The sequence below is a fragment of the Pleurodeles waltl genome, chromosome 11 (assembly GCF_031143425.1).
Source record: "Pleurodeles waltl isolate 20211129_DDA chromosome 11, aPleWal1.hap1.20221129, whole genome shotgun sequence".
NCBI classification, from domain to species: domain Eukaryota; kingdom Metazoa; phylum Chordata; class Amphibia; order Caudata; family Salamandridae; genus Pleurodeles; species Pleurodeles waltl.
In genome coordinates this window covers 827,301,057-827,327,744 of record NC_090450.1, presented here as the reverse complement: position 1 = coordinate 827,327,744, position 26,688 = coordinate 827,301,057, and the positions used below count along the sequence as shown (strand labels likewise).

At 45.4% G+C, this 26,688-nt stretch overlaps 1 protein-coding gene across 3 annotated transcripts in view; it reads right to left on the bottom strand.

Annotated features, from left to right (window-relative positions):
* CHEK2 (checkpoint kinase 2) overlaps positions 1–26,688 on the bottom strand; it is a 230,996-nt gene that overhangs the window by 65,829 nt on the left and 138,479 nt on the right. For all 3 annotated transcript variants that reach the window (XM_069214672.1, XM_069214673.1, XM_069214674.1), the window contains one exon: positions 5,417–5,503. In XM_069214672.1, coding sequence (XP_069070773.1) covers positions 5,417–5,503 — 87 coding nt within the window. The remainder of the gene's footprint in view (positions 1–5,416; positions 5,504–26,688) is intronic.

The window sequence follows — 26,688 nt, the reverse complement described above, 5'->3', positions numbered from 1 at the left end:
AGCTGGACACCAACGGAACTCTCTAAGGACACGTTCACTACAATTTGTGAACCCTCATTAGGTCGAGGTGCAGACACAAATGGCAGATCTGGATTGCGCAGACATTTACAACAAGTGGATCTTATTACATAAAAAATAAGGTAAATTAGTCACACAAGCAAACTTAGGGTCGGGCGGTACATAAGCGTTTCCGCTAGGGGAGGGCAGAGGCAAAGAAGTCCACAGCACAAAATATTTTCACACACCATGTCAGGGAGAGCACAAAAAAGAGGTCAGGTGTAGAGCTAATGCTAATTTCTGCTGCACTTGTTCAGATGATTGTCTGCTTGGTGTAAGGAAAAATACGTGTGCACTGAATTCTATAATGTGCCTAGATGCCTTGCACAATCTTGAGGATTTTGATGAATCCTTATAGTCAGAAATCAACAAAGATAAAATTAGGAAGTACCTTATGATGCACAGATTTCCATATTTAAAAAAATATATTTTTGGTGCTGTGGTCCCAATTCAGCAATTATGCTATCAAATATGTGGTGCAGAACTTCAGCATTCACTATCAGAGAATATTTTTAATCTGTTCAAAGGTATAGCATGTGTTGTACCAAGGTGAAAGTTTTACTCTATGCCCTGTAGGAAATTAAACCGGGACTTTTAGATGACAACATCAAGCAATACTTGGTTGAATGTGAGATAGATACACAGATAAAAATTAATTTCATTACACTACTTTAATCGCGTTTCACATACATTTTATAAATGTTTCACAATGGCCAAAACTGGCAACATTTGTCAAGAGTTGGCACCACGACCCTGAACTGGGCGGAATACGATCTTCCTTTTGTGGAGCAAAGTTTACACTTTTTGAGGAAAATGTGAAGGTGGGAATGGTACTAAGGGGATGGGGAGCCAGAGGCATCTTCTGGAGTTGTGGACCTTAGCCTGTGGACCACTGGGCTTTTTCGAAGCCTACACAGGGGGTCCAACTGTATAGAAAAATAAATAACATTAACACGTTGAGTGTATATAAGTAAAGATGCAAAATGAAAATATGAACATTTCAAAACGTTCTGTAAATGTTAAGGAATTTGAAATTGGAGGTCAAAAATCAAGTTAGTATCCTCAGATTGATTCATGGGAGAAGTGCAAGTGCATTTAACAGTGGTGTCAAATGAAATCAGAAAAGCTCCAATCTTTCCATTAAAATTACATTTTTGATTTTTTTTCTTATATTTGTTTGTGAATTAGATAAAATACTTCCTTTGTGTATTTGATGAATGCCTGTTCCTGTATTTTGTTATGTACTATTTACAGTTCAAACGATTGAAAATTCTTAAGTCGTGGTCTTCGAATCTAGTAATGATTTAGTGGAGGTCCCTGGGTTCCAGTGATGATTAGATAGGGTTCCACATTAAGTGAAAAAGTTAAAAATTACAGTGCTAGCAGAAAGCAAGGGACTAACCCCATTGTATTATCTAGAGACTAGAGAGAATCTAGAGAATTTTGAGTTGGCGAGGAAAACACATCAAAGTGGTTTTGATGCTGAAAGTAGAAATGCATGGAAGCTGGCTGCTAGAGCCAAATACCACTCTCCTGGCAGTTACAGCCAGGTAGAAATGCTGTTTTTGAGGTTGAACAACTGAGGGACTGGCTTGTGCTGAAACCTTTTCATACTTACTTGTTCTTTTTGGTTGCTTGTGGATTGCTTGTAGAAAGGTACTGTTTTTGAGGACAGGCCAAGAGCTTGAGCACTACCCCATCTCCACTTGTGCTCCAAAACGTTTCGCACCATCAAAGGGAATGGCCAGCAGATGTATGTGGGTATTTTTGAAAGTCCTGTTAACCTAATCCAGAATGACTCATGAGAACAGCACGATTTCACCCTACCTAGTCCAAAGTATGCTTGGCATCTACGTTGCATCATTACTTTCAGCATTTGATCGCCTGCTTGTAGCACTTTAGAAGTACGTTTAGTAAAGGAGGCTAGAACTACGAGGCTTTCTGATGTAGGGTACACCTGGTTCATTCGAGTTAATGCATGCATCGGTAGGGATTTCCAACAACGTGGGCAAATGTTCCGAAAAAAAAAGAGTGGTTCTCTGCATGGGAGTACCACGTTATGCTGCCTCTCCTCTTTAGGGCTCTAGGATGAAAAAGGATGAGAAGAGAATCATTGTGTTCCTTCTTATTGCTCTGTTTGGGTGTGCAAAATAATTTCTCTTCTAATTTCTTTCAATTCAATTTGGAGTTGGGTCAATCTAAATGGGCCTTATGCTTAGATTTGCTTCCTTTTGCCCTGCGGCTTTCAGGATGCATCTAATAGCATTTGGAGTGGGTCACTGACATAGAGGCTCTATGTTAGATTCACAGCTGGAACCCAGAAGTTGACAGAAACATAGCACTTATGAGAAAATAAATAGAAAAAATAAAATTTGAGAAGAATGATGGAAGATTCATGATAAACAGGAGACAAAAATGAAGATGAGCCCTGGATCTAATGAATATGGAACAAACAACTGATATCCTTGGCATTAAGTGGCAGCTCTCTAGAGCATGTGCTATCAAATCGGGTAATGTAACTGCTCCATGATATGAGTTGCTCTGGTCCCATCACATATAAACTGAAGAAATAGAAGGTTTGGAATTAAGTCAAATGGCAGGGAATATTTCAGATTATGGAGCCTATGTGGAAAGAAGTACCCGTTAGGCACATGATTTGCTTTCTAGTGAAAATGAGGCATAATCAAATCCCAATTACGAAACTTGAAAAATTGTGCTTGAAATTTATATTTTCTTTGATTGCTCAGCAGCCCTAATTTTTTTTACTTGGATTTTTGCAAAACGTTTTTTAATATGTGCATTTTGTCTGTGTTGTAGGTCTAATAAACTGCAGATTTCAGTACATGCTGTAGTCTCAGAAGACATGCGTTGGACAGTCTACCAGAGCGCAACGGGCAAGTACTGCAATATAGCAAACATGGGGTTTATTAAGCAGCAACTGTTTTATCCAGTGAGAATATCATGTTGTTTAAAGGGGCCAGTTTATTTATAAATATTAAGTTATTTGTTAGTGTAAGCCAGATACATTTATGAGGAAATCCCTCAACCAAATACAAAGTATTTTCAATGTAAGTATCTCATTAAAAAAGCCCACAGAGAGATTTCTATTCAGTATTTAGACAGGCACTGATCAACCACGACATTTTAAAGAAATATCCACTGCACCAAAAATAATTATCAGATTTTACAAAATAAACCAAAATGCTTATTACATTCAATTGTATTCTGCAAATCTGAGTTTCTTCTACAATAGTTTCTGAAAGTGAATTAACCAACAGTACAGAATAACCCTCATACAACTATACAGAAAAAAAACAATTTGTAACTTACCGCTCAAGCTGCTTCTGTATCACTCAATACGTGGAGAAGCCTTGGGAAAGGGGATGTAGGGGGGAACTTTCTTCTTCTGCACCCCGTTTTCTCCTGCTCACACTGGATATCAGCTATTTTGAAAATACACTTCATAACACTGTTTTGTAGTATTTGTTTAGCACTTACCTACCTCTTGAGGGGCCCATTAGTGTTTTACCGTTGGTTGAGTAAGTAGCTACCCTATTTGTTGTATATGGTTGGGAGAAAGTGTACCTGGAATTGCCAACTAGTGGCTGGGGAGATGGGGGATGAGTGGGTGGTAACATGTTGGATGTCATGCATGATGACAATAGTTGTGCTCCTGGCTAGATGCAGCCTCATATATCAACATCTAACATTCGCAAATGAAGCAGTATGCGAAATACAGACACCGGTCCAGAGAAGGTCACCAGGCAATTCCGACCTCGAGTCAACCCTGGGTTGACCCGTCCTGACCAACAAGGCGACTCCTGCAGCCTAAATCTAGAAGACCCCCTTGACGGCGACCAGCTCTGGTGAAGAGATTTGACGCCTAAAGGTACCCCTGCACCTGCAGCCCCCTGGCGTTGGGGAACCCAACCGACAGTTCAGGAACTGCTCTCTACTGTTCTGTCCAGCATTTTTTTTTTTTTTTTACAGTCGTCTCCCTGGACAAAACCTGCAGCATCTGTGTGACCCCGGGTGTCAGACACTGTGATTGCACCCTGCACCCAGCCACCCCTCTGCTACTGAGGGTGTGTGTTTGGTGCTGACCTGTGGCCCCCCTGGTGCTGATCTAAATCCCCCTAGGTCTGTGCCCTGAAGTTCCGGGTACTTACCTGCAAGCAGTTGCTTTCTGAGTGCCCTCTATCTCCATAGGATTCCATTGGGTGGCCAACACCAATCTTGACCTCAGCACCCGTCCGGCCTCATGTTGCTGGTGGTGCACCCTTGGTGTCATCCTAAACTTTGCCCTCTTGACACCTGAACCCCCTAAGACTGAGATCGTAGATCAAGTACTTACCTGTGAATTGTGCTGTTACTTTTCCTCCTTTAGGACTGCATTGCTTTCTATGAAAAATTGCAGTGTCCACTTTTGAAACTGAGAACTGAGAGTTTACCTGTAAACTGTTTTATCTGTGAATTCAAAGTGCATTTGATACTTGAAAGTGATACATTCTTAAAACTGTACTTGCCTGCAACAAAGATGCTTTTGGTTCTACAAATAAAGTGACAAAGTATATTTTTGATACATAAAAACATTGGCCTGGAATTAGTCATTGAGTGCGTGCCTCATTTCTTGACTGTGTGTGTACAACACTTTCTTAGCACTACCCTGTGAAAAGCCTAACTGCTCCACCACACTACAACAAAAGAGAGCATTCGTATTATTTACTTTAGCCTCAGTAAAGCCTCTAGGATGCACTGGACTCTGTGTGTACTATACCTTACTTTGGTATAGTATATACAGAGCCAGCTTCCAACATACCTTACTAAAGTACTTCAAAGTAAGCAAAGTCTTTAACATAAAAAATGATTCATCCATAAGAATTTATATTTATTTTCACCACTGAAATTAGTTAGCAGCAATTAGGGTGAGCAGTGTAAGACAGGAAGACATACCAGTCAAAACCTCTGGTCATATCTATTCAGGAAGGGTAGAAGTGCAAGTATTGCAAGAGTGGCAGGGTTAGAGATTGTTTCTCGGACACATATTTGCTCAAAATAAACTTGCTATTGTTTGCAAGCAGTGGAGTTTTACTTACGGTCACTTCTTTTTACTGAAAGGAGTAATGAAAAACAAGTATGAATTCACTATTGAAATGCTGCTATGCAATACATCACAATACAATAAAGCAAATGTTAATAGAAGTGGTAATACAATTTGGTATTTCAAAGAACTGCGCTTATTGTGTAAAGCTTAAATATGAAACAGTTTACTAAAAAACAAACATAGCAATAAAGTACCGATTTCATATGTGCATATAGGACGGGAAAACAATTCATAAGAAAGGTTTGAAGAAAATACCTTTACACAACAGTTTTCAGAATTTGATGATAATAGTACATTTTCCGGCTTCAGATCCCTGTGACTGACTCCATTTTCATGTAGATACTATTGAGTACAGACATAGATGGAAGAATAGGTAAGCATCGAAAAACCAAACCGTCATTCAGATACAACGGGGCAGGAGGGATAAAGTTATCCAAGTACAATATTGTGCAAATGAAAAATTATATGTAAAGAGCGTGCAACAATTGGCTTCGCTAATATATAAATTAAAACGCAAATAGTAAACAACAGAAAAACAAGCTTTGTTTAACATGTTAGAGGCAGTTATACCAACGCCTAAGTTAAACCTCTCAGCTCACAAAAAACATAAAAATGGCTTAAAAAAACTAGATCAAAACAGTGCTTCATTTGTAAATAAAAACGTGCAGGTGCCCAAAGCTCTCCTCTGAAACACGCGGCTGCAGCAATTACACGTGTCAGCACGGAATACTGAGGCAGCGTAATCCTGAAGCCACCTCGGACTCTTTGTTCCATTTACAGCCACTCCCTGCCCCTTCAGCACACTCTTGCAGTTTTCTCCCTCTGAGACGCTTTTTTGCTTTTTTTCTTCCTCCGTTTTTCACGTGTCTTTTACTCGCAGTAAATGCTTGAGGCAGAAAAGTAAGGGCCAGACCTCAAAAATAAATGCTTGTGCGCCCCACACCCGAAACCACCGGCTCAAATTAAGCACTGAATCATATGCATAAATGTGCAATGTTTTACTATAAACAATGCAATGCGTAAATATTCTGATTGCAAGCTTCAGTGTAATTGTGAAAAATCGTGATAAACAGGAGTATAAGTCAGCAGAAAAAAACAAGAATAGTGCTCCTAAATGAAGCCCTCTAAAAATTAACAGCCAGTTTCAAATGCAACAGATTTGACTGCTATCCAGGCAACAGTAAACACATCTTTGTCCTGGGTTGACTAAGCATGTACACTAGCTTACATGTTATGTTCAACTGGTTCTTTTCTTGTCAGAGCCTGACAGACATTGAGGCCCTCATTATGGGTGTGGCGGTCTTACCGCTGGAGTCCTGGCGGTAAAGATCACCGGATTACAAGTTTGGCCAAACCGCCACAACACCGCCAGTCCTGCTGGTGTGGTCAGACAGGCGCGGCTGGCGGTGAGGTCCTCCGGGCGGCGGCATGCCTAAGACCACCGGCCGTATTAGAAGGCAGCAGAACACCAGGCTTTTCGCGGCGTCGCCCCGCCACAAAAACCCAGGTGGTAACGCACCCGGCGACTGGAATACTCATGCCTGATGCCGGCACACGCATCCCCACACGTCCACACACTTGCAGACAACCTCTCACCTGACTGCATACATAAAGACACCCCCACTCAACCACACGCATACATCCAGACACCCCCCAACTCAACCGCATGCATACATCCAGACACCACCACTCAACCGCACACACACGCACCCCCACCCAACCGAACAGACACCCCCCCACTTGCACGCATACGCATCCCCTGCCGCATTCATACTCAGCCCCATGCTCCGCATACACTCACCTATACCCCCCTCTGCATCCATACACAACCCCACAATCCGCATACATATCCACCCCACCCCACGCTCTGCATACATTCACACACATCACCATGCGTGCATACAGTCACACACATGCACATACTGGCACACAGACAGGCACACACCACACACATGCACCTACTCCCCCCCACACACACAACACACACACACCCTTTCGGTCGGTCCACCTACCTGTGTGTGCCGCACAGCAGCCTATATCGAGGTGATCATTCGGGAGGGGGTGAATGTCAACGCCAATGCCGTACCGCCGAGCAAGGACCGCTGTGCCATATTACTGCTTGTAATGTGGCAGGCGGACTACTTCCAGTGTGGCGGTGTTGGTGGTGGACCTGCCTTTCACCGCGGATCAGGCTGTGATGTCGGATTTCCGACAGTTTATGGGCGGAAATCCCTTGGTGCCTCGCAATACGGCAGTCTTCGGACCGCACACATTGGTGGCCTTTTGGCGCCTGCTTCGACGGTGGTCTTGGCAAAAGACCGCCAAAGTCTAAATGAGGGCCTGAATGTATTCAAAATTATTTACTTTTGTGCCTTCATAACATGAATGGCAGAAATATTCACCATGAAGCCAGTGTTGGTACTAGACTACAATGGGCACCACATCATGCCATACATGCCCATGCTAGGTTAAAAAGTATTGATAAAATGCACAGCCACAATGTTTGTAATAGACACATTACTATGTACTGGTGGTCCACCCTTGTGCCCATTCTTAAAAATGGCATGGAATGATTAATACCAACAAGGATAGACATGAAACCCAGGCACTGATGCCAACCACCCCTACTTTCATATCAATGTGCCATAGATACCCACAACATGCCAGGCCAACATTAGATTGAAGGATGCAACATCATACTATGTATGCCCACAATATGCCAGTAATTATGTCCATTAAAGCCAGGAATTGCACAGCCACCATGACTAGCCTGCCTCTCAATACGCCAATATTTATCATGAAACTGCAAGGGCCATCATTAAGCTAGTTGTGGCACAAGAGAATGGCGAACATTATTCTTGAAACAAAAAAGATGGCTCACTCATCAAGGTACTGAAGGGAGAGAACGGGCACCACAAAAAGTTAACATGGAAGCACAAGAAGCAACAGTAGCATTGTATGTGGCCACTCCACGAGTGGATCTAATCTGAAAACCGTAAAGTGGTGAATACACCAGAAAAGAAGGAGACAAGGCAGCTTGCCCCTTCCCCTAACAGGGACCAGAGAAGAGGGAAGACCCAGCAGAAGGAGTGGACAACCAGAATCTCTTTGAAACTCGAAATGAGATCTCATGAAAAGGGTGCACACTACCTCTTGGAACATGTTAGGAGAACACAAAGATGCAGCTGCAGCACTGATGCCATTTCTGGGAAGCCTGAGCACTGAAGACAACTTCATTCACCCTCACATTCACCATTAAAAGGGAATATGGAACATCATTAAAAAGCCTCTCAGCAACCTGGTGGCTTGTGCCCTACATAAGTGGTAACTAATGAGAAAGTAAATTAACTTGCATATGTGCCATAATGCTTGTGCAAATACTATGAAAATGCAAATGAATGTCTTTGCAGCTACATCATCCACATGCCAAATCTCTGAAAATACACTGTCCAGAACCTTTTCTAAGCATCTAGTGAAATCTGTTCCAGCACACCACAACCTTATCACATATAAAGTCACAATGGTAACTTCTCAGCATAAACCATTTAACCTATTTTAAAAAATCCTGAAAACTCTTAATAAGCACTCAGTGTTCCACTCCGTCACTGCCATAAATCAAGACACTGTTCTGATAACATAACCTTTGAAATCCTTTGAAAATGGCACTCAAAATGTTTGCAAGACCAACACTGGAAACCATGTCTGTTAGAAATGGGGTCTCTAGTTGGCAGTCAGTTTACACCCTGTTCAAGTAGGGACTCTCAATCTAATCAGGGTGAGTCACACACCTAAGATCACCCCTGCTCATCCGCTTAGCACAAGCAGTCAGGCTTATCTCAGAGGAAATGTATTTACACAAAGTAACACACTGAAAACACTTCAAATGAACATCACACCAGTTTAGAAACCTACAAAATATTTACCTAAATAAAACAAGACCAAAAAGACTAAAATCCAACATACACAAGCAAAGTTATTAATTTTTAAAGATTAAATCCCAATAAGGTGCTTAGAAACACAATAGCTCTAACCGTTGATGGAGTCGTTCCCAACAACGGGACGTCACTCGCGAGGGAGTGCAGAGCCTGACACGGAGTCGCACAATCCACAGGTACAGTACCGTATAGATGAGGAAATAAAGACGATGCATGGAGTCCGGGAGGTGAGGCATAGATGGAGACGGTGCAGTGTTGGTTCCTTACTGCTACCGGGGAGATGAGGCATGGTTCCTTACTGCGAGGCAGGGGAGGTGCTGGCTCCTTATGGTTGCAGGGGAGGTGATGCGACAGTTTGAGCTATTGTGTGGCGAGGCATTGATGCCTTACGATCCAGCGAGGTAGATGAATCTGGCGGGTCAAGACGTGATGGGGCGACCTCTTGAGGTCGCGGTCACACCACAGGGCCACAGCGGAGTCGGGTGTCACAGACGCTGGTGACATTGCACTCAGAACTCACAATGTCGTGGACATCAGAGGCGCTGCAGCAGCTTCGGGCCAGCGGTGTCGCGTCTGCATCATCGTTGCACTCCAGCTGGGACCACGGCTTTGGGTGCAGGCATCAGCGAGGAGTCCGGCAGCGGCGCCGGTCCTAGAGTCATCCAAAGTCAATGTGCCTGATTCTTCTTGTTTTTATGCCAGCTTTCACTCCCAAGGGCCCAGGAACCGGAGTGGACACCACCTGGCGAGTCAGGATCCTCAACAAGAGAACCCAGGGGCTGGCAGGTGCAGTCTTTGATGTCCCTGACACTTCTTAACAGGAGGCAAGCTCAGTTTAAGCCCTTGGAGACCACTGGACATCCGGATATAGAAAGGAAATTCCAGTCTTTTCACTCCCAGGGCAGAAGTAGCAGCAGCAGGCCAGGACAGCAAATCAACAGGCAGAGTGACAGGCCCTCCCCTCAAGCATCCAGCTGTTCTCTCTGGCAGAATGTACTCAGTCCAGAAATATTCTGAAGGTGGGGGGGTCAGCAGTCCAATACTTATACCCGAAGGAGGCAAACTTCATAAGAAAGTCTTTGTGGTGCACAAGACCCTGCCTCTCCCTTTCCTGACGCCAGACACACTCCAGGGGGTTAGAGACTGCTTTGTGTAAGGACAGGCACAGACCTATTCGGGTGCAAGTGTCAGTGCCTCCCTCCACTCTAGCCCAGGAAGACCAATCAGGATCTACGGGACGCACCCAAGCTCCCTTTGTGTGACTTTCTAGAGTGAATTCACAAAAGGCTCAACTGTCAGTCTGACCCAGAAGTGTCTTCAGCAGCCAGGCAGAGGCACAGAATGGTTAGGCAAGAAAATGCCCACTTTCTAAAAGTGGCATTTTCAAACTTACAATTTGAAAAATACCTTCTCCAAAAGATGTATTTTTAAATTGTGAGTTCAGAGACCCCAAACTCCACATCTCCATCTGTTCCCAATGGGAAATTACACTTAAAGGATATTTTAAGGCAATTTCCTTGTTATCCTATGGGAGAGAAAGGCCTGTCAATAGGGAAAAACGAATTTGGCAGTATTTCACTACCAGGACATGTAAAACACACATACATGTCCTACCTTTTTAATACACTGCACCATGCCATGGGCTACCTTGGGCATACCTTAGGGGTGCAGGGGAACCAGGTTTGAGCCTCAGCATCGGTTCAACATACTGTGATTCTGGGCAAATCACTTAGGACCTCATTTTAACATTGGCGGTAAAAACCGCTGCAGCGCCCCATCCCCTGCTGGAGGACCCCCTGGGTCCAGATAAGTCAGGTCTCTGACAGGAGGGCGGGGGTGGGGTGTTGTGTGTGTAAATGTATGTGTGTGCATGAATGCGGGTGTGTGTTGCATGTTGAATGCGTGTGTGCATGTACGGACGTGTGAGTGCGTGTATGTTGTGAAATGTGAATGAGTGCATGTATGTTTGAAAGTGTGCGGATGTGTGTAAATGGATGTACGCATTCGTGTAAGCGTGTGAGTGTGGGAAGGGGGCGTGTGTGAAGGGGGGCTTGAATGACGTGGGTGCGGGGGGTTTCTGGAGAAGAGGGGGGTAACTAGAGAGGAGGGGGGGTCCCCAATCAGTGACAGGGAAGGAATTCCCTGTCACTGATATGGCCTACCACCATGGGTTTTGTGATGTTACAAATGCCATGAAAACCATGGCGGTAGGAGGGGTCATAATCCTGCATGCAGCATAATGGCTGCCACCGGGCAGGAGATGGATATCTCCAGCCCGGCGGCTGTTATCATTGTGGTGGTCGGAGTGGTACATTGGCAGGTTGAGTTCAGCCAACCTGCCAATGTCATAATATGGCGGTAAGTACCGCCAGCCTGTTGGCGGTACTTCCCGCCACATTATCGCCAACCGCCGGGGTCGTAATGACCCCCTTAATCTTTGTGTGCCTAAACAAAATGAATGCTTGCGCTGGAAAAGTGGAAATTGGCCAAATACCACATTCCGGGCTACTGCTAATGGGGACAGCCTTTCTGCCCCCTCCACTGGTTCAATTACTCCTTTATTAATAGGTTCCATATCTCCTCAGATACCACCTATTTTATAGTCAGAAGGAGGATTCCGTGGCATACCATCTGCTTTGTCCCTTTATGAAGAAAAACCTGATGAGTAAATTATTTCTTATCCTGCTAAAGCCCAATGCTTCAAAGCTCTGCCCCAGTGTTGGTGATACGTACATTCCTATGTGCTGGTCCATCCTTGTTCTCATATTAAAAGAGGCATGGAATGATAAGCATCAAATGGGACTGATTGGACACAACCCAGGCAATAAAGTAATCACCCTCTTTCATATCTCCATGTTCATTCACAATGTTCCTCTGAGAGAAGAGAAGATTACATATACAATATGCTAGTCTGCCTTAAATGACCCAATATTCAGCCACAAACTGATCCAAACCTATCACTAACCACCTTTAAAAATGTTATGAAACCTTATGTCATTACCAATACTCCCATCAAATTAACTTCTGAGTTCACCTTGTTTCACTGTGAGATCACTGCACAACTATGAAAGGTGAATCGATGTTGGGACAGTCACATTCAAGAGATCCGTGAATTGTGCAGGACCCAAACAGTCCATCACAACACAAAAATCTCTTTGATGTGACCTTCTCAACAACGACTCACCTTTCTCATTACAAATCTTTTGCTTTGCGTGCCTAAAACCCAAATTTAGTAGGAGGTACCTAAATCACACCCATCTAAACCTCTTCATTTTTCCTATGGCGAAATGTCAATTGTCTCCAATTCTAGCACTTTTCCCAGTGGGTGACGGGATAACACAGAATAGGTTGCTCCTGAATGTACCAACACGAGGACTGGCTATTATTCCTCACTACTGCAAAAGGTGGTGATGCTTTTATTTCTCAGATCATCCCCGCCATCATGAATATATCCTTCTCCTGAACTGACTTATGGAAAGGTACCCTTTTCCAGTCACTACAGCATCACCTGTCTACATGTCACTTACTCCTAGAAGTGTTGCACTTTTCTAACCAGCCTCGGTAATTCTTTGTGTCAGCATGATCAAAAGGAATGGCACAGCGTTAGCACAGCTTCAGAAATCTACTCTTACCCTCCAGCTTTTTTTCTTTTACCTTTATAAACTGCTCCCCCTTTTTTTACTACCTGTGCTTGATCTTCCTCGTCATGCTCATTTAATGCTTCCCCACACTGCATTTTATGTTCAATCTTCTGGGCAATATCCTAAACTTAAAAGAAGGCCTGCATTTCAACCACTTGTCAGTCGTTTTTTTCTACTTCGGTTCCTTGAAATAAAATGATCATTTTGTGTGTTCATTATATGTCTGCAAATTCACAAATCACTACAAAACTTCATAAAGCAAACTTAAACAGACCCTTTACTTTTGCTAAAACATATCAAAATGATAGCACTCTAACAAAAAATATAAATGTGAGTGAAAATTGTGTACCATAATGCGTTAAAGTATCCCAAACCAAACTCGCAACAAAACTTGTAATTAACATGTAACTACAAGCACAAATCCTCATCATCTCAAAGATATGACTGACAGTATGTCTGACCGTCTGCAAACTTGTCCTGGATTAACCATTATATTGTTATTCAGTGCATAACCCCTGAAGGACGAAAAGCTGAGTTCATTCTGTTGGGATTCAGTTATCTCAAGTTGTCCAGTTGACGCAGTGAGCGATTAATTCAGTCAGTGGCAAGATTAAAGGCAACTTAATCCCCTCGCAATGCCTGTCAACCTCAGAAAGTCACTCTCATGCAGTGGTCGCCACAGTCAATACATAAATCAAACAGCATTCACCAATAGCTCATTTCAAGCAGAGGTCAAGCAGACCCCCTTTTTTTAGTATGATCTCTTGACATAACTGAAGCAAAAACACCTACCTGTTATCAAGCCACCAACGTAGTTATGAAGTTCTTGAAACGAGGGGCACATCCGTAGTGCATTGAATGCCCACAGTATTTGAGAAGAAGGACCACAACATCTTACACACACAGTGCAGATGGTAACCAAGGTTTAATCCACCACTCGTAAATGACCCAGTGATTCCTATTCCATTACACACAGAGCATTAGAGCAGAAGACCTCTGCTTGGTGCAGTGATATGCAGATCCCAACTGGGCCCTCACTTTAACAACCTCTGTTTTATATCCATGAAACTATTCATGAACCTGTACAGATCCTATTGCTTGAACGTCCAAATACTATGTTGATAGCATACACATTTTTCCTACGAGTCACAGCACACAAGTTTAAACTCTTAAATTGCCTGATCCAGGCAATCTTCCTAAATGGCACAAAGCAACCCAAAAATTAAATTGGTCTAAAACTGGAATACTATACAAAGGCACTTCTCGCTGCCTTAAAAAGCTAGAAAGCAACCCCGCCCAACTTAGATAATTCAGGTCTTCCAGGCTGCCTCCAAAAACTGGAGTAACCCTGCTAAACTCTCACGTTCAGGAAAGTCACACCCATCAAAACAAAGGTATAGAAGCAAAGAGTTATGCTGAAGACATACCTCAGACAATAGCCCCAGGCAGGTAGTACAGTCAAGTACTCTTTCTGCCAACTGAAACGCCTCAGAAAAAGACCACCTTTTAACCATGCCAAAATCACCTGTAACTTGACCAACCCACATGCCTGCTTAGCAACTAAGGATAATACAAAATGTTCCATATGCTGTTCTAAGTCTTACTTTCAGAAGAAATATTTTCCAGTTTCTTTACATTCAGTGATTTCATGTGCAAGCCAGAGCCACCTTGAAGATACAATGTTTCACTTACAAATGTCCTATCTGCTCCGTTCTCTCCTATCTGCAGGAAAATGCAAACTTCACAACCCATCATATTCCATTTGAATTAGCACATGAAAAACTTCAAGTAATATCCAGGACCTAGTGCAAAAGCAAATGAGAAAGATGCCAATCCTTGACCGTTCACCCCACAAAAATGTAAAATGCCTTAAGTATCATACAATTCATGGCAAAAATACAAAGCACCTTTTTCTGTGTTTACACCCTATTTAATATCCTATACACTGTAGCTGGGCCTGGGGACTCGTGCTAATCTTTCAAAACAGTGCAAGTTCCTCACCAGGCACTCTCAGGTCCATGTCCTGTTTGATGTAGCAGTGTAGGAGGCTGGACTGGCTTGTAGTGAGTACCAAGGGGTACTTACACCTTGCACCAGGCCCAGGTATCCCTTATTAGTGTATAGGGTGTCTAGCAGCTTAGGCTGATAGATAATGGTAGCTTAGCAGAGCAGCTTAGGCTGAACTAGGAGACGAGTGAAGCTCCTACAGTACCACAAGTGTCATATGCACAATATCATAAGAAAACACAATACACAGATATACTAAAAATAAAGGTACTTTATTTTTATGACAATATGCCAAAGTATCTCAGAGTGTACCCTCAGTATGAGGATAGCAAATATACACAAGATATATGTACACAATACCAAAATATGCAGTAATAGTATTAGAAAACAGTGCAAGCAATGTATAGTTACAATAGGATGCAATGGGGACACATAGGGATAGGGGCAACACAAACCATATACTCCAAAAGTGGAATGCGAACCACGAATGGACCCCAAACCTATGTGACCTTGTAGAGGGTCGCTGGGACTATTAGAAAATAGTAAGGGTTAGAAAAATAGCCCACCCCAAGACCCTGAAAAGTGAGTGCAAAGTGCACTAAAGTTCCCCAAAGGACATAGAAGTCGTGATAGGGGAATTCTGCAGGAAAGACACAAACCAGCAATGCAACAACGATGGATTTCCAGTCGAGGGTACCTGTGGAACAAGGGGACCAAGTCCAAAAGTCACAAGCAAGTCGGAGATGGGCAGATGCCCAGGAAATGCCAGCTGTGGGTGCAAAGAAGCTGCTACTGGACAGTAGAAGCTGAAGGTTCTGCAGGAACGACAAGGGCTAGAGACTTCCCCTTTGGAGGATGGATCCCCCACGCCGTGGAGAGTCGTGCAGAAGTGTTTTCCTGAAGAAAGACCGCCAACAAGCCTTGCTAGCTGCAAATGGTGCGGTTAGGGTTTTTGGATGCTGCTGTGGCCCAGGACGGACCAGGATGTCGCCAATTGCGTCTGGGGACAGAGGGGGTGTCGAGCAAGACAAGGAGCCCTCTCAGAAGCAGGCAGCACCCGCAGAAGTGCCGGAACAGGCACTACGAAGTTGAGTGAAACGGTGCTCACCCGAAGTTGCACAAAGGAGTCCCACGCCGCTGGAGGACAACTTAGGAGGTCGTGCAATGCAGGTTAGAGTGCCGTGGACCCAGGCTGGACTGTGCACAAAGGATTTCCGCCGGAAGTGCACGGAGGCCGGAGTAGCTGCAAAAGTCGCGGTTCCCAGCAATGCAGTCTGGCGTGGGGAGGCAAGGACTTACCTCCACCAAACTTGGACTGAAAAGTCACTGGACTGTGGGAGTCACTTGGACAGAGTTGCTGGATTAAAGGGACCTCGCTCGTCGTGCTGAGAGGAGACCCAGGGTACCGGTGATGCAGTTCTTTGGTGCCTGCGGTTGTAGGGGGACGATTCCATCGACCCACAGGAGATTTCTTCGGAGCTTCTAGTGCAGAGAGGAGGCAGACTACCCCCACAGCATGCACCACCAGGAAAACAGTTGAGAAGGCGGCAGGATCAGCGTTACAGAGTTGCAGTAGTCGTCTTTGCTACTTTGTTGCAGTTTTGCAGGCTTCCAGCGCGGTCAGCAGTCGATTCCTTGGCAGAAGGTGAAGGGAGAGATGCAGAGGAACTCGGATGAGCTCTTGCATTCGTTATCTCAGGAAATCCCCAAAGCAGAGACGCTAAATAGCCAGAAAAGAGGGTTTGGCTACTTAGGAGAGAAGATAGGCTAGCAACACCTGAAGGATCCTATCAGAAGGAGTCTCTGACGTCACCTGCTGGCCCTGGCCACTCAGAGCAGTCCAGTGTGCCAGCAGCACCTCTGTTTCCAAGATGGCAGAGGTCTGGAGCACACTGGAGGAGCTCTGGGCACCTCCATGGGGAGGTGCAGGTCAGGGGAGTGGTCACTCCCCTTTCCGTTGTCCAGTTTCGCGCCAGAGCAGGGCTGAGGGGTCCCAGAACCGGTGTAGACTGGCTTATGCAGAAATGGGCACCATCTGTGCCCATGAAAGCATTTCCAGAGGCTGGGGGAGGCTACTCCTCCCCTGCCTTCACACCATTTTCCAAAGGGAGAGGGTGTAACACCCTCTCTCAGAGGAAGTCCTTTGTTCTGCCATCCTGGGCCAAGCCTGGCTGGACCCCAGGAGGGCAGAAACCTGTATGAGGGGTTGCCAGCAGCAGCAGCTGCAGTGAAACCCCGGGAAAGGCAGTTTGGCAGTACCAGGGTCTGTGCTACAGACCACTGGGATGATGGGATTGTGCCAACTATGCCAGGATGGCATAGAGGGGGCAATTCCATGATCATAGACATGTTACATGGCCATATTCGGAGTTACCATGGTGAAGCTACATATAGGTAGTGACCTATATGTAGTGCACGCGTGTAATGGTGTCCCCGCACTCACAAAGTCCGGGGAATTGGCCCTGAACAATGTGGGGGCACCTTGGCTAGTGCCAGGGTGCCCACACACTAAGTAACTTTGCACCTAACCTTTACCAGGTAAAGGTTAGACATATAGGTGACTTATAAGTTACTTAAGTGCAGTGTAAAATGGCTGTGAAATAACGTGGACGTTATTTCACTCAGGCTGCAGTGGCAGGCCTGTGTAAGAATTGTCAGAGCTCCCTATGGGTGGCAAAAGAAATGCTGCAGCCCATAGGGATCTCCTGGAACCCCAATACCCTGGGTACCTCAGTACCATATACTAGGGAATTATAAGGGTGTTCCAGTAAGCCAATGTAAATTGGTAAAATTGGTCACTAGCCTGTTAGTGACAATTTGAAAGAAATGAGAGAGCATAACCACTGAGGTTCTGGTTAGCAGAGCCTCAGTGAGACAGTTAGTCATAACACAGGTAACCCATTCAGGCACACTTATGAGCACTGGGGCCCTGGCTGGCAGGGTACCAGTGACGCATACAACTAAAACAACATATATACAGTGAAAAATGGGGGTAACATGCCAGGCAAGATGGTACTTTCCTACACAACCCCCCCCCCCCCCCCAAACGAAGGACAATAAGACTAGCCATGACCTGATGAGTCTTCATTGTCTAAGTGGAAATATCTGGAGAGTCCATCTGCATTGGAGTGGCTACTCCCAGGTCTATGTTCCACTGTATAGTCCATTCCCTGTAGGGATATGGACCACCTCAATAATTTAGGATTTTCACCTTTCATTTGTTTTAGCCAAAGTAGAGGTTTGTGGTCTGTCTGAACAATGAAGTGAGTGCCAAACAGGTATGGCCTCAACTTCTTCAGTGCCCAGACCACAGCAAAGGCCTCCCTCTCTATGGCAGACCAACGCTTTTCTCTAGGGGTCAACCTCCTACTAATAAAAGCAACAGGTTGATCCTGGCCCTCAGAATTAAGTTGTGATAGGACTGCCCCTACTCCTAATTCAGATGCATCAGTTTGGACATAGAGTTTTTTAGAGTAACAAGGGCTTTTCAGGACAGGTGCAGAGCACATGGCCTGCTTCAGCTCCTCAAAAGCTTTCTGACAGTTTGCTGTCCATAATACCTTATTAGGCATTTTCTTGGATGTGAGGTCATTAAGAGGAGCTGCAATGGAGCCATAGTTCTTAATGAACCTCCTGTAATACCCAGTGAGGCCTAGGAAGGCTCTCATCTGAGTCTGAGTAGTAGGGGGAACCCAATCTATAATAGTTTGGATTTTTCCCTGAAGTGGTGCAATCTGTTCCCCACCAACAAGGTGTCCCAGATAAACCACCTTTCCCTGCCCTATCTGGCACTTTGAAGCCTTGATAGTGAGACCTGCCTTTTGCAGGGCCTCTAAAACTTTCCATAGGTGGACCAGGTGATCATCCCAGCTGGAGCTAAAGACAGCTATATCGTCCAGATATGCTGCACTAAAAGCTTCCAGCCCTTGCAGGACTGTGTTCACCAACCTCTGAAAAGTGGCAGGTGCATTTTTCAATCCAAAAGGCATTACTGTGAATTGGTAATGGCCTCCAATGGTTGAAAATGCAGTTTTAGGTTTAGCATCTTCTGATAATTTGATCTGCCAATACCCTGCAGTCAAATCAAAAGTGCTTAGATACTTGGCAGATGCCAGTGTATCTATGAGCTCATCTGCCCTGGGTATAGGGTGAGCATCAGTTTTGGTTACCTGGTTGAGACCTCTGTAGTCTACACAAAACCGCATTTCCTTCTTTCCATCCTTGGAATGAGGTTTTGGTACAAGTACCACAGGAGAAGCCCATGGACTTTCAGAGTGCTCAACCACTCCCAGTTCTAACATTTTCTGCACCTCTTGCTTTATGCAGTCTCTGACATGGTCAGGCTGCCTATAGATCTTACTTTTGACAGGCAAGCTGTCTCCAGTATCTATAGTGTGCTCACACCAAGAAGTGGTACCTGGCACAGTAGAGAAGAGTTCAGAAAACTGACCCAGGAGATTTATGCAATGGTCTTTCTGCTCAGCAGTAAGACAATCAGCCAAAACTACACCTTCCACTAGAGCATCTTGTTCTGTGGAAGAAAAGAGATCAGGTAGAGGATCACTGTCTTCTTCCTGTCCCTCATCAGTTGCCATGAGCAGGGTGAGATCAGCCCTGTCATAGTAGGGTTTCAGGCGATTGACATGGAGCACCCTAAGGGGACTCCTGGCAGTGCCTAAGTCAACTAAGTAGGTGACTTCACCCTTTTTCTCAACAATTGTGTGGGGTCCACTCCATTTATCTTGGAGTGCTCTTGGGGCCACAGGCTCCAAGACCCACACTTTCTGCCCTGGTTGGTACTGAACCAAAACAGCCTTCTGGTCATGCCATTGCTTTTGGAGCTCTTGGCTGGCCTGAAGGTTTTTACTGGCCTTTTTCATGTACTCAGCCATCCTTGATCTGAGGCAAAGTACATAATCCACAATATCTTGCTTTGGAGCTTTTAACGGTTGTTCCCAACCCTCCTTGACAAGTGTTAGTGGACCCCTAACAGGGTGTCCAAAGAGGAGTTCAAAGGGGCTGAAGCCCACTCCTTTCTGGGGTACCTCCCTGTAGGCAAAAAGGAGACCTGGTAAAAGAATATCCCATCTCCTGCGGAGTTTTTCAGGGAGTCCCATAATCATGCCTTTGAGAGTTTTGTTAAATCTCTCCACCAGTCCATTTGTTTGTGGATGATAGGGTGTAGTGAACTTGTAAGTCACACCACACTCCTTCCACATGGCCTTTAAGTAAGCAGACATGAAATTGCTTCCCCTGTCTGATACCACCTCTTTTGGGAAGCCCACTCTGGAAAATATTCCCAGGAGGGCCTTTGCCACTGCAGGTGCTGTAGTGGTCCTTAGAGGAATTGCTTCAGGATATCTTGTGGCATGGTCCACTACTACCAAGATAAACCTATTGCCTGAAGCAGTAGGAGGGTCAAGGGGGCCAACTATGTCAACCCCTACCCTTTCAAAGGGAACCCCAACCACAGGCAGTGGAATAAGGGGTGCCTTTGGAGTGCCACCTGTCTTGCCACTGGCTTGACAGGTTTCACAGGACTTGCAAAATTCTTTGTGGTCCTCTGACATTCTAGGCCAATGAAACAAGGGAACAAGTCTGTCCCAAGTTTTCATTTGTCCCAAATGTCCAGCTAGGGGAATGTCGTGGGCTAGAGTTAGGAGGAACTTTCTGTACTCCTGAGGAATCACTAACCTCCTGGCAGTTCCAGGTTTAGGATCCCTTGTTTCAGTGTACAAGAGGTTGTCCTCCCAGTAAACTCTGTGAGAGTCACTGACATACCCATTAGCTTGTTTGACAGCTTGCTGTCTTAGACCCTCTAGTGTGGGACAGGTTTGCTGTGCCACACTCGGCTCCTCCCTGGCAGGCCCCCCTTCACCCAAAAGCTCAGCAGTGTCTGCTTCCAGCTCCTCTGGTGTAGGTTCTGCACAGGGTGGAAATTCTTCTTCCTCATAAGTAGAATCCACTGTAGAGGGAGGGATAGTAGGAAGTGCGTTACTTCTACTAGCCCTAGCTTTAGGGAGCACTTGGTCCATTGTTCCAGGATCCAAGTCACCCTGTCCTTTTTGCTTTTTGGCCTGAGCCCTGGTTAAAGCAGAAATATGCCCTGGGATGCCCAGCATTGCTGCATGGGCCTCCAACTCCACATTTGACCAAGCTGATGTCTCCAAATCATTTCCTAGTAGACAGTCTACAGGTAAATCTGAGGCTACCACAACTTTCTTTGGACCAGTAACCCCCCCCCCCAGTTGAGATTTACAACAGCCATGGAGTGGCTAAGTGTGTTGCTGTGAGCATCGGTTACTTGGTACTGGAGACCAAGTAGGTGTTGTTCAGGGTGGACCAGTTTCTCTATTACCATAGTAACACTGGCACGAGTGTCCCTGTAGGCCTAAACCTCAACGCCATTTATCAGGGGTAGCTGCTTGTACTTATCCATGTTAAGGGGACAAGCAACTAAGGTGGCTAAATCAATAGCCCCCTCAGAGACTAACACAGCATCTGTGGTCTCCCTAACAAGACCAACCCCAACTAAGTTACCAATAGTGAGCCCAGCTACTCCCTTGTATTGGCTATTAGTAGGTTTGCTCCCACCACCAGTGCTATTAGTAGGGACACTAGGTGTAGCAGTAGGGGTTGTAGTGGTAGGAGGCTTGGTGCTTTTCTTTGGACAACTGGGATCTGTTGTCCAATGGCCTTTTATTTTACATAAATAGCACCATGGATTTTTTCTTTGTTTTGATTAGAAGAGGATTTGGGCCCACCACCCCCACCAGAGTGTTTTTGTGGGCCTCATGAAGACTCATTTTTAGATTTGTCCCCACCCTTGTCAGAAGACTTACCATCCTTCTTCTTGTTGCCATCTTTGTCACCCCCTGTATGAACTTTTCTGTTCACCCTTGTTCTGACCCATTTGTCTGCCTTCTTTCCCAATTCTTGGGGAGAGGTCAGATCAGAGTCCACCAAGTACTGGTGCAACAAATCAGACACACAATTATTAAGAATATGCTCTCTCAGGATCAAGTTATACAGGCTGTCATAATCAGTAACTTTACTGCCATGTAACCACCCCTCCAAGGCCTTCACTGAATGGTCAATGAAATCAACCCAGTCTTGTGAAGACTCCTTTTTGGTCTCTCTTAACTTCATCCTGTACTGTTCAGTGGTTAAGCCATAACCATCCAGGAGTGCATTCTTAAGAATTTTGAAATCATTGGCATCACTTTCTTTCACAGTAAGGAGCCTATCCCTACCTTTTCCACTAAATGATAGCCATAGGATAGCAGCCCACTGCCTTTGAGGGACATCCTGTACAACACAGGCCCTCTCAAGTGCAGCAAACCACTTGTTAATGTCATCCCCCTCCTTATAAGGGGGAACTATCTTATGCAGATTCCTGGAATCATGCTCTTTTGCAGGATGACTATGGGGAATACTGCTGCTGCCACCATGGGTTTCTAAACCCAACTTCTGTCTTTCCTTCTCCAGTTCTAAGGACTGTCTATCCAAATCCAGCTGTTGCTTCTTAAGCTTCAGTCTGGTTTGTTCCACTCTCAATTTATTGAGCTCCCTTTCTAACAATCTGTCATCAGGGTGGGTGGGAGGGACATGTCTAGAAACAGAAGTATGATGAGAATTGACAGAAGGAGACCTATCCCTTACAGAAGGCACCCTAACAGCTTGGTTAACAGAAACATCACTTCTACTGTGGTGAGAAGGAATACTCTTATTAAGATGTGAGACAACACTATCTGTATGGTGTGACTCTACATCAGTACCAACTATTCTAGGCTGTCTAGTAATGGGCAGGCTAGGAAGTTTCTTTCCTGAATCTTTTCCTAGGGGAGTCCCTGGATCAGATTGGGAACCATTAGCTACTTTTTCAACAGATGGGGCCCTTCTGGCCTTATCTTGCTCTTTAAGCATGTTAAGCAATAATTCCAAAGAAGGATTCTTCCCTACACTCAAACCTCTCTCTATGCAGAGACTCCTTTCTCCTTTCCAGCTAAGGTGATCATATGCAAGTTTGGACAGATCAACATTTTGGCCTGTGCCAGACATTTTTAGAAAGAGTTTAAGTGACAGAAAAAGAGAAAAAAGTTTTCAGAACTTTTTAGAAAGACAGAAAAAAACTTTTAAAACTTTTTAAGAACTTTTAGAAAGTTTAGAGGTACTTTTCAGCACTTTAGAAAAGAGGTGAGAAAAGAAATGCAAAACTTTTTGGTTAGGTGTACATACACTGAACTTGTTTTGTATATTTTTCTCTTATGAAAAGTACAATGACAAAAGTGGTAAGTAGTCTCAAAGCACTTATCCCACCGCTGCACAACCAATGTAGGAGGCTGAACTGGCTTGTAGTGAGTACCAAGGGGTACTTACACCTTGCACCAGGCCCAGGTATCCCTTATTAGTGTATAGGGGTGTCTAGCAGCTTAGGCTGATAGAAAAGGTAGCTTAGCAGAGCAGCTTAGGCTGAACTAGGAGACGAGTGAAGCTCCTACAGTACCACAAGTGTCATATGCACAATATCATAAGAAAACACAATACACAGATATACTAAAAATAAAGGTACTTTATTTTTATGACAATATGCCAAAGTATCTCAGAGTGTACCCTCAGTATGAGGATAGCAAATGTACACAAGATATATGTACACAATACCAAAATATGCAGTAATAGTATTAGAAAACAGTGCAAACAATGTATAGTTACAATAGGATGCAATGGGGACACATAGGGATAGGGGCAACACAAACCATATACTCCAAAAGTGGAATGCGAACCACGAATGGACCCCAAACCTATGTGACCTTGTAGAGGGTCGCTGGGACTATTAGAAAATAGTAAGGGTTAGAAAAATAGCCCACCCCAAGACCCTGAAAAGTGAGTGCAAAGTGCACTAAAGTTCCCCATAGGACATAGAAGTTGTGATAGGGGAATTCTGCAGGAAAGACACAAACCAGCAATGCAACAACAATGGATTTCCAGTCGAGGGTACCTGTGGAACAAGGGGACCAAGTCCAAAAGTCACAAGCAAGTCGGAGATGGGCAGATGCCCAGGAAATGCCAGCTGTGGGTGCAAAGAAGCTGCTACTGGACAGTAGAAGCTGAAGGTTCTGCAGGAACGACAAGGGCTAGAGACTTCCCCTTTGGAGGATGGATCCCCCACGCCGTGGAGAGTCGTGCAGAAGTGTTTTCCTGAAGAAAGACCGCCAACAAGCCTTGCTAGCTGCAAATCGTGCGGTTAGGGTTTTTGGATGCTGCTGTGGCCCAGGAGGGACCAGGATGTTGCCAATTGCGTCTGGGGACAGAGGAGGCATCGAGCAAGACAAGGAGCCCTCTCAGAAGCAGGCAGCACCCGCAGAAGTGCCGGAACAGGCACTACGAAGTTGAGTGAAACGGTGCTCACCCGAAGTTGCACAAAGGAGTCCCACGCCGCCGGAGGACAACTTAGGAGGTCGTGCAATGCAGGTTAGAGTGCCGTGGACCCAGGCTGGACTGTGCACAAAGGATTTCCGCCGGAAGTGCACGGAGGCCGGAGTAGCTGCAAAAGTCGCGGTTCCCAGCAATGCAGTCTGGCGTGGGGAGGCAAGGACTTACCTCCACCAAAATTGGACTGAAGAGTCACTGGACTGTGGGAGTCACTTGGACAGAGTTGCTGGATTCAAGGGACCTCGCTCGTCGTGCTGAGAGGAGACCCAGGGTACCGGTGATGCAGTTCTTTGGTGCCTGCGGTTGCAGGGGGACGATTCCGTCGACCCACGGGAGATTCCTTCGGAGCTTCTAGTGCAGAGAGGAGGCAGACTACCCCCACAGCATGCACCACCAGGAAAACAGTTGAGAAGGCGGCAGGATCAGCGTTACAGAGTTGCAGTAGTCGTCTTTGCTACTTTGTTGCAGTTTTGCAGGCTTCCAGCGCGGTCAGCAGTCGATTCCTTGGCAGAAGGTGAAGAGAGAGATGCAGAGGAACTCGGATGAGCTCTTGCATTCGTTATCTCAGGAAATTCCCAAAGCAGAGACCCTAAATAGCCAGAAAAGAGGGTTTGGCTACTTAGGAGAGAAGATAGGCAAGCAACACCTGAAGGAGCCTATCAGAAGGAGTCTCTGACGTCACCTGCTGGCCCTGGCCACTCAGAGCAGTCCAGTGTGCCAGCAGCACCTCTGTTTCCAAGATGGCAGAGGTCTGGAGCACACTGGAGGAGCTCTGGGCACCTCCCAGGGGAGGTGCAGGTCAGGGGAGTGGTCACTCCCCTTTCCTTTGTCCAGTTTCGCGCCAGAGCAGGGCTGAGGGGTCCCTGAACCTGTGTAGACTGGCTTATGCAGAAATGGGCACCATCTGTGCCCATGAAAGCATTTCCAGAGGCTGGGGGAGGCTACTCCTCCCCTGCCTTCACACCATTTTCCAAAGGGAGCGGGTGTAACACCCTCTCTCAGAGGAAGTCCTTTTGGTCTGCCATCCTGGGCCAAGCCTGGCTGGACCCCAGGAGGGCAGAAACCTGTCTGAGGGGTTGGCAGCAGCAGCAGCTGCAGTGAAACCCCGGGAAAGGCAGTTTGGCAGTACCAGGGTCTGTGCTACAGACCACTGGGATCATGGGATTGTGCCATCTATGCCAGGATGGCATAGAGGGGACAATTCCATGATCATAGACATGTTACATGGCCATATTCGGAGTTACCATGGTGAAGCTACATATAGGTAGTGACCTATGTGAAGCTACATATAGGTAGTGACCTATATGTAGTGCACGCGTGTAATGGTGTCCCCGCACTCACAAAGTCCGGGGAATTGGCCCTGAACAATGTGGGGGCACCTTGGCTAGTGCCAGGGTGCCCTCACACTAAGTAACTTAGCACCCAACCTTTACCAGGTAAAGGTTAGACATATAGGTGACTTATAAGTTACTTAAGTGCAGTGTAAAATGGCTGTGAAATAACGTGGACGTTATTTCACTCAGGCTGCAGTGGCAGGCCTGTGTAAGAATTGTCAGAGCTCCCTATGGGTGGCAAAAGAAATGCTGCAGCCCATAGGGATCTCCTGGAACCCCAATACCCTGGGTACCTCAGTACCATATACTAGGGAATTATAAGGGTGTTCCAGTAAGCCAATGTAAATTGGTAAAATTGGTCACTAGCCTGTTAGTGACAATTTGAAAGAAATGAGAGAGCATAACCACTGAGGTTCTGGTTAGCAGAGCCTCAGTGAGACAGTTAGTCATAACACAGGTAACACATTCAGGCACACTTATGAGCACTGGGGCCCTGGCTGGCAGGGTCCCAGTGACACATACAACTAAAACAACATATATACAGTGAAAAATGGGGGTAACATGCCAGGCAAGATGGTACTTTCCTACAAGCAGCAATTAGATGATCACAGTACAAATAAGAAAATAAGGAACTATTTTTGTCGGTGGCGAAAAAAAACAGTAAGATTTCACACCAAAGGCTTTAGGCCTATAAAGACCTTTAGCTGTTTTTTTAAAATGTGCTTCCACAACATAGAATGCTTTGCACTCAAAGAACGTAAACTGAGTAAAGACTGAAAGCACTACGAAAGATATTTCTTTGTGGAATCAGTCTCATGGATAGTAACCTTTATTAGAGATTTGATGGATTCCTCTCTTCAATAAAAGGGTGATACTATGTCCAACGTTAGAATTTGGTCTGGAACTGAAGAATTTGGTCCTCATTACAAGGCTGACGGTCTTCAGACCACCAGCCTCGTGGTGGCAGTCAGACCACCGCACTCCAGGCGGTCCGACCACCACATTACGAGCTTGGGGGTCAGACTGCCATTCCTGCCAGAAACATTGCTCCAGACGGTCTGGCGGCAGTCAGGTTCGCGGTTAGCCACGGCAGCGCTGAACTTAGCACCATTGTGCTGATCAAAACTCCACTTTCCGCCAGCCTTTCGGAAAGGCTGGAGAAAAGCCAATGCCAGGGG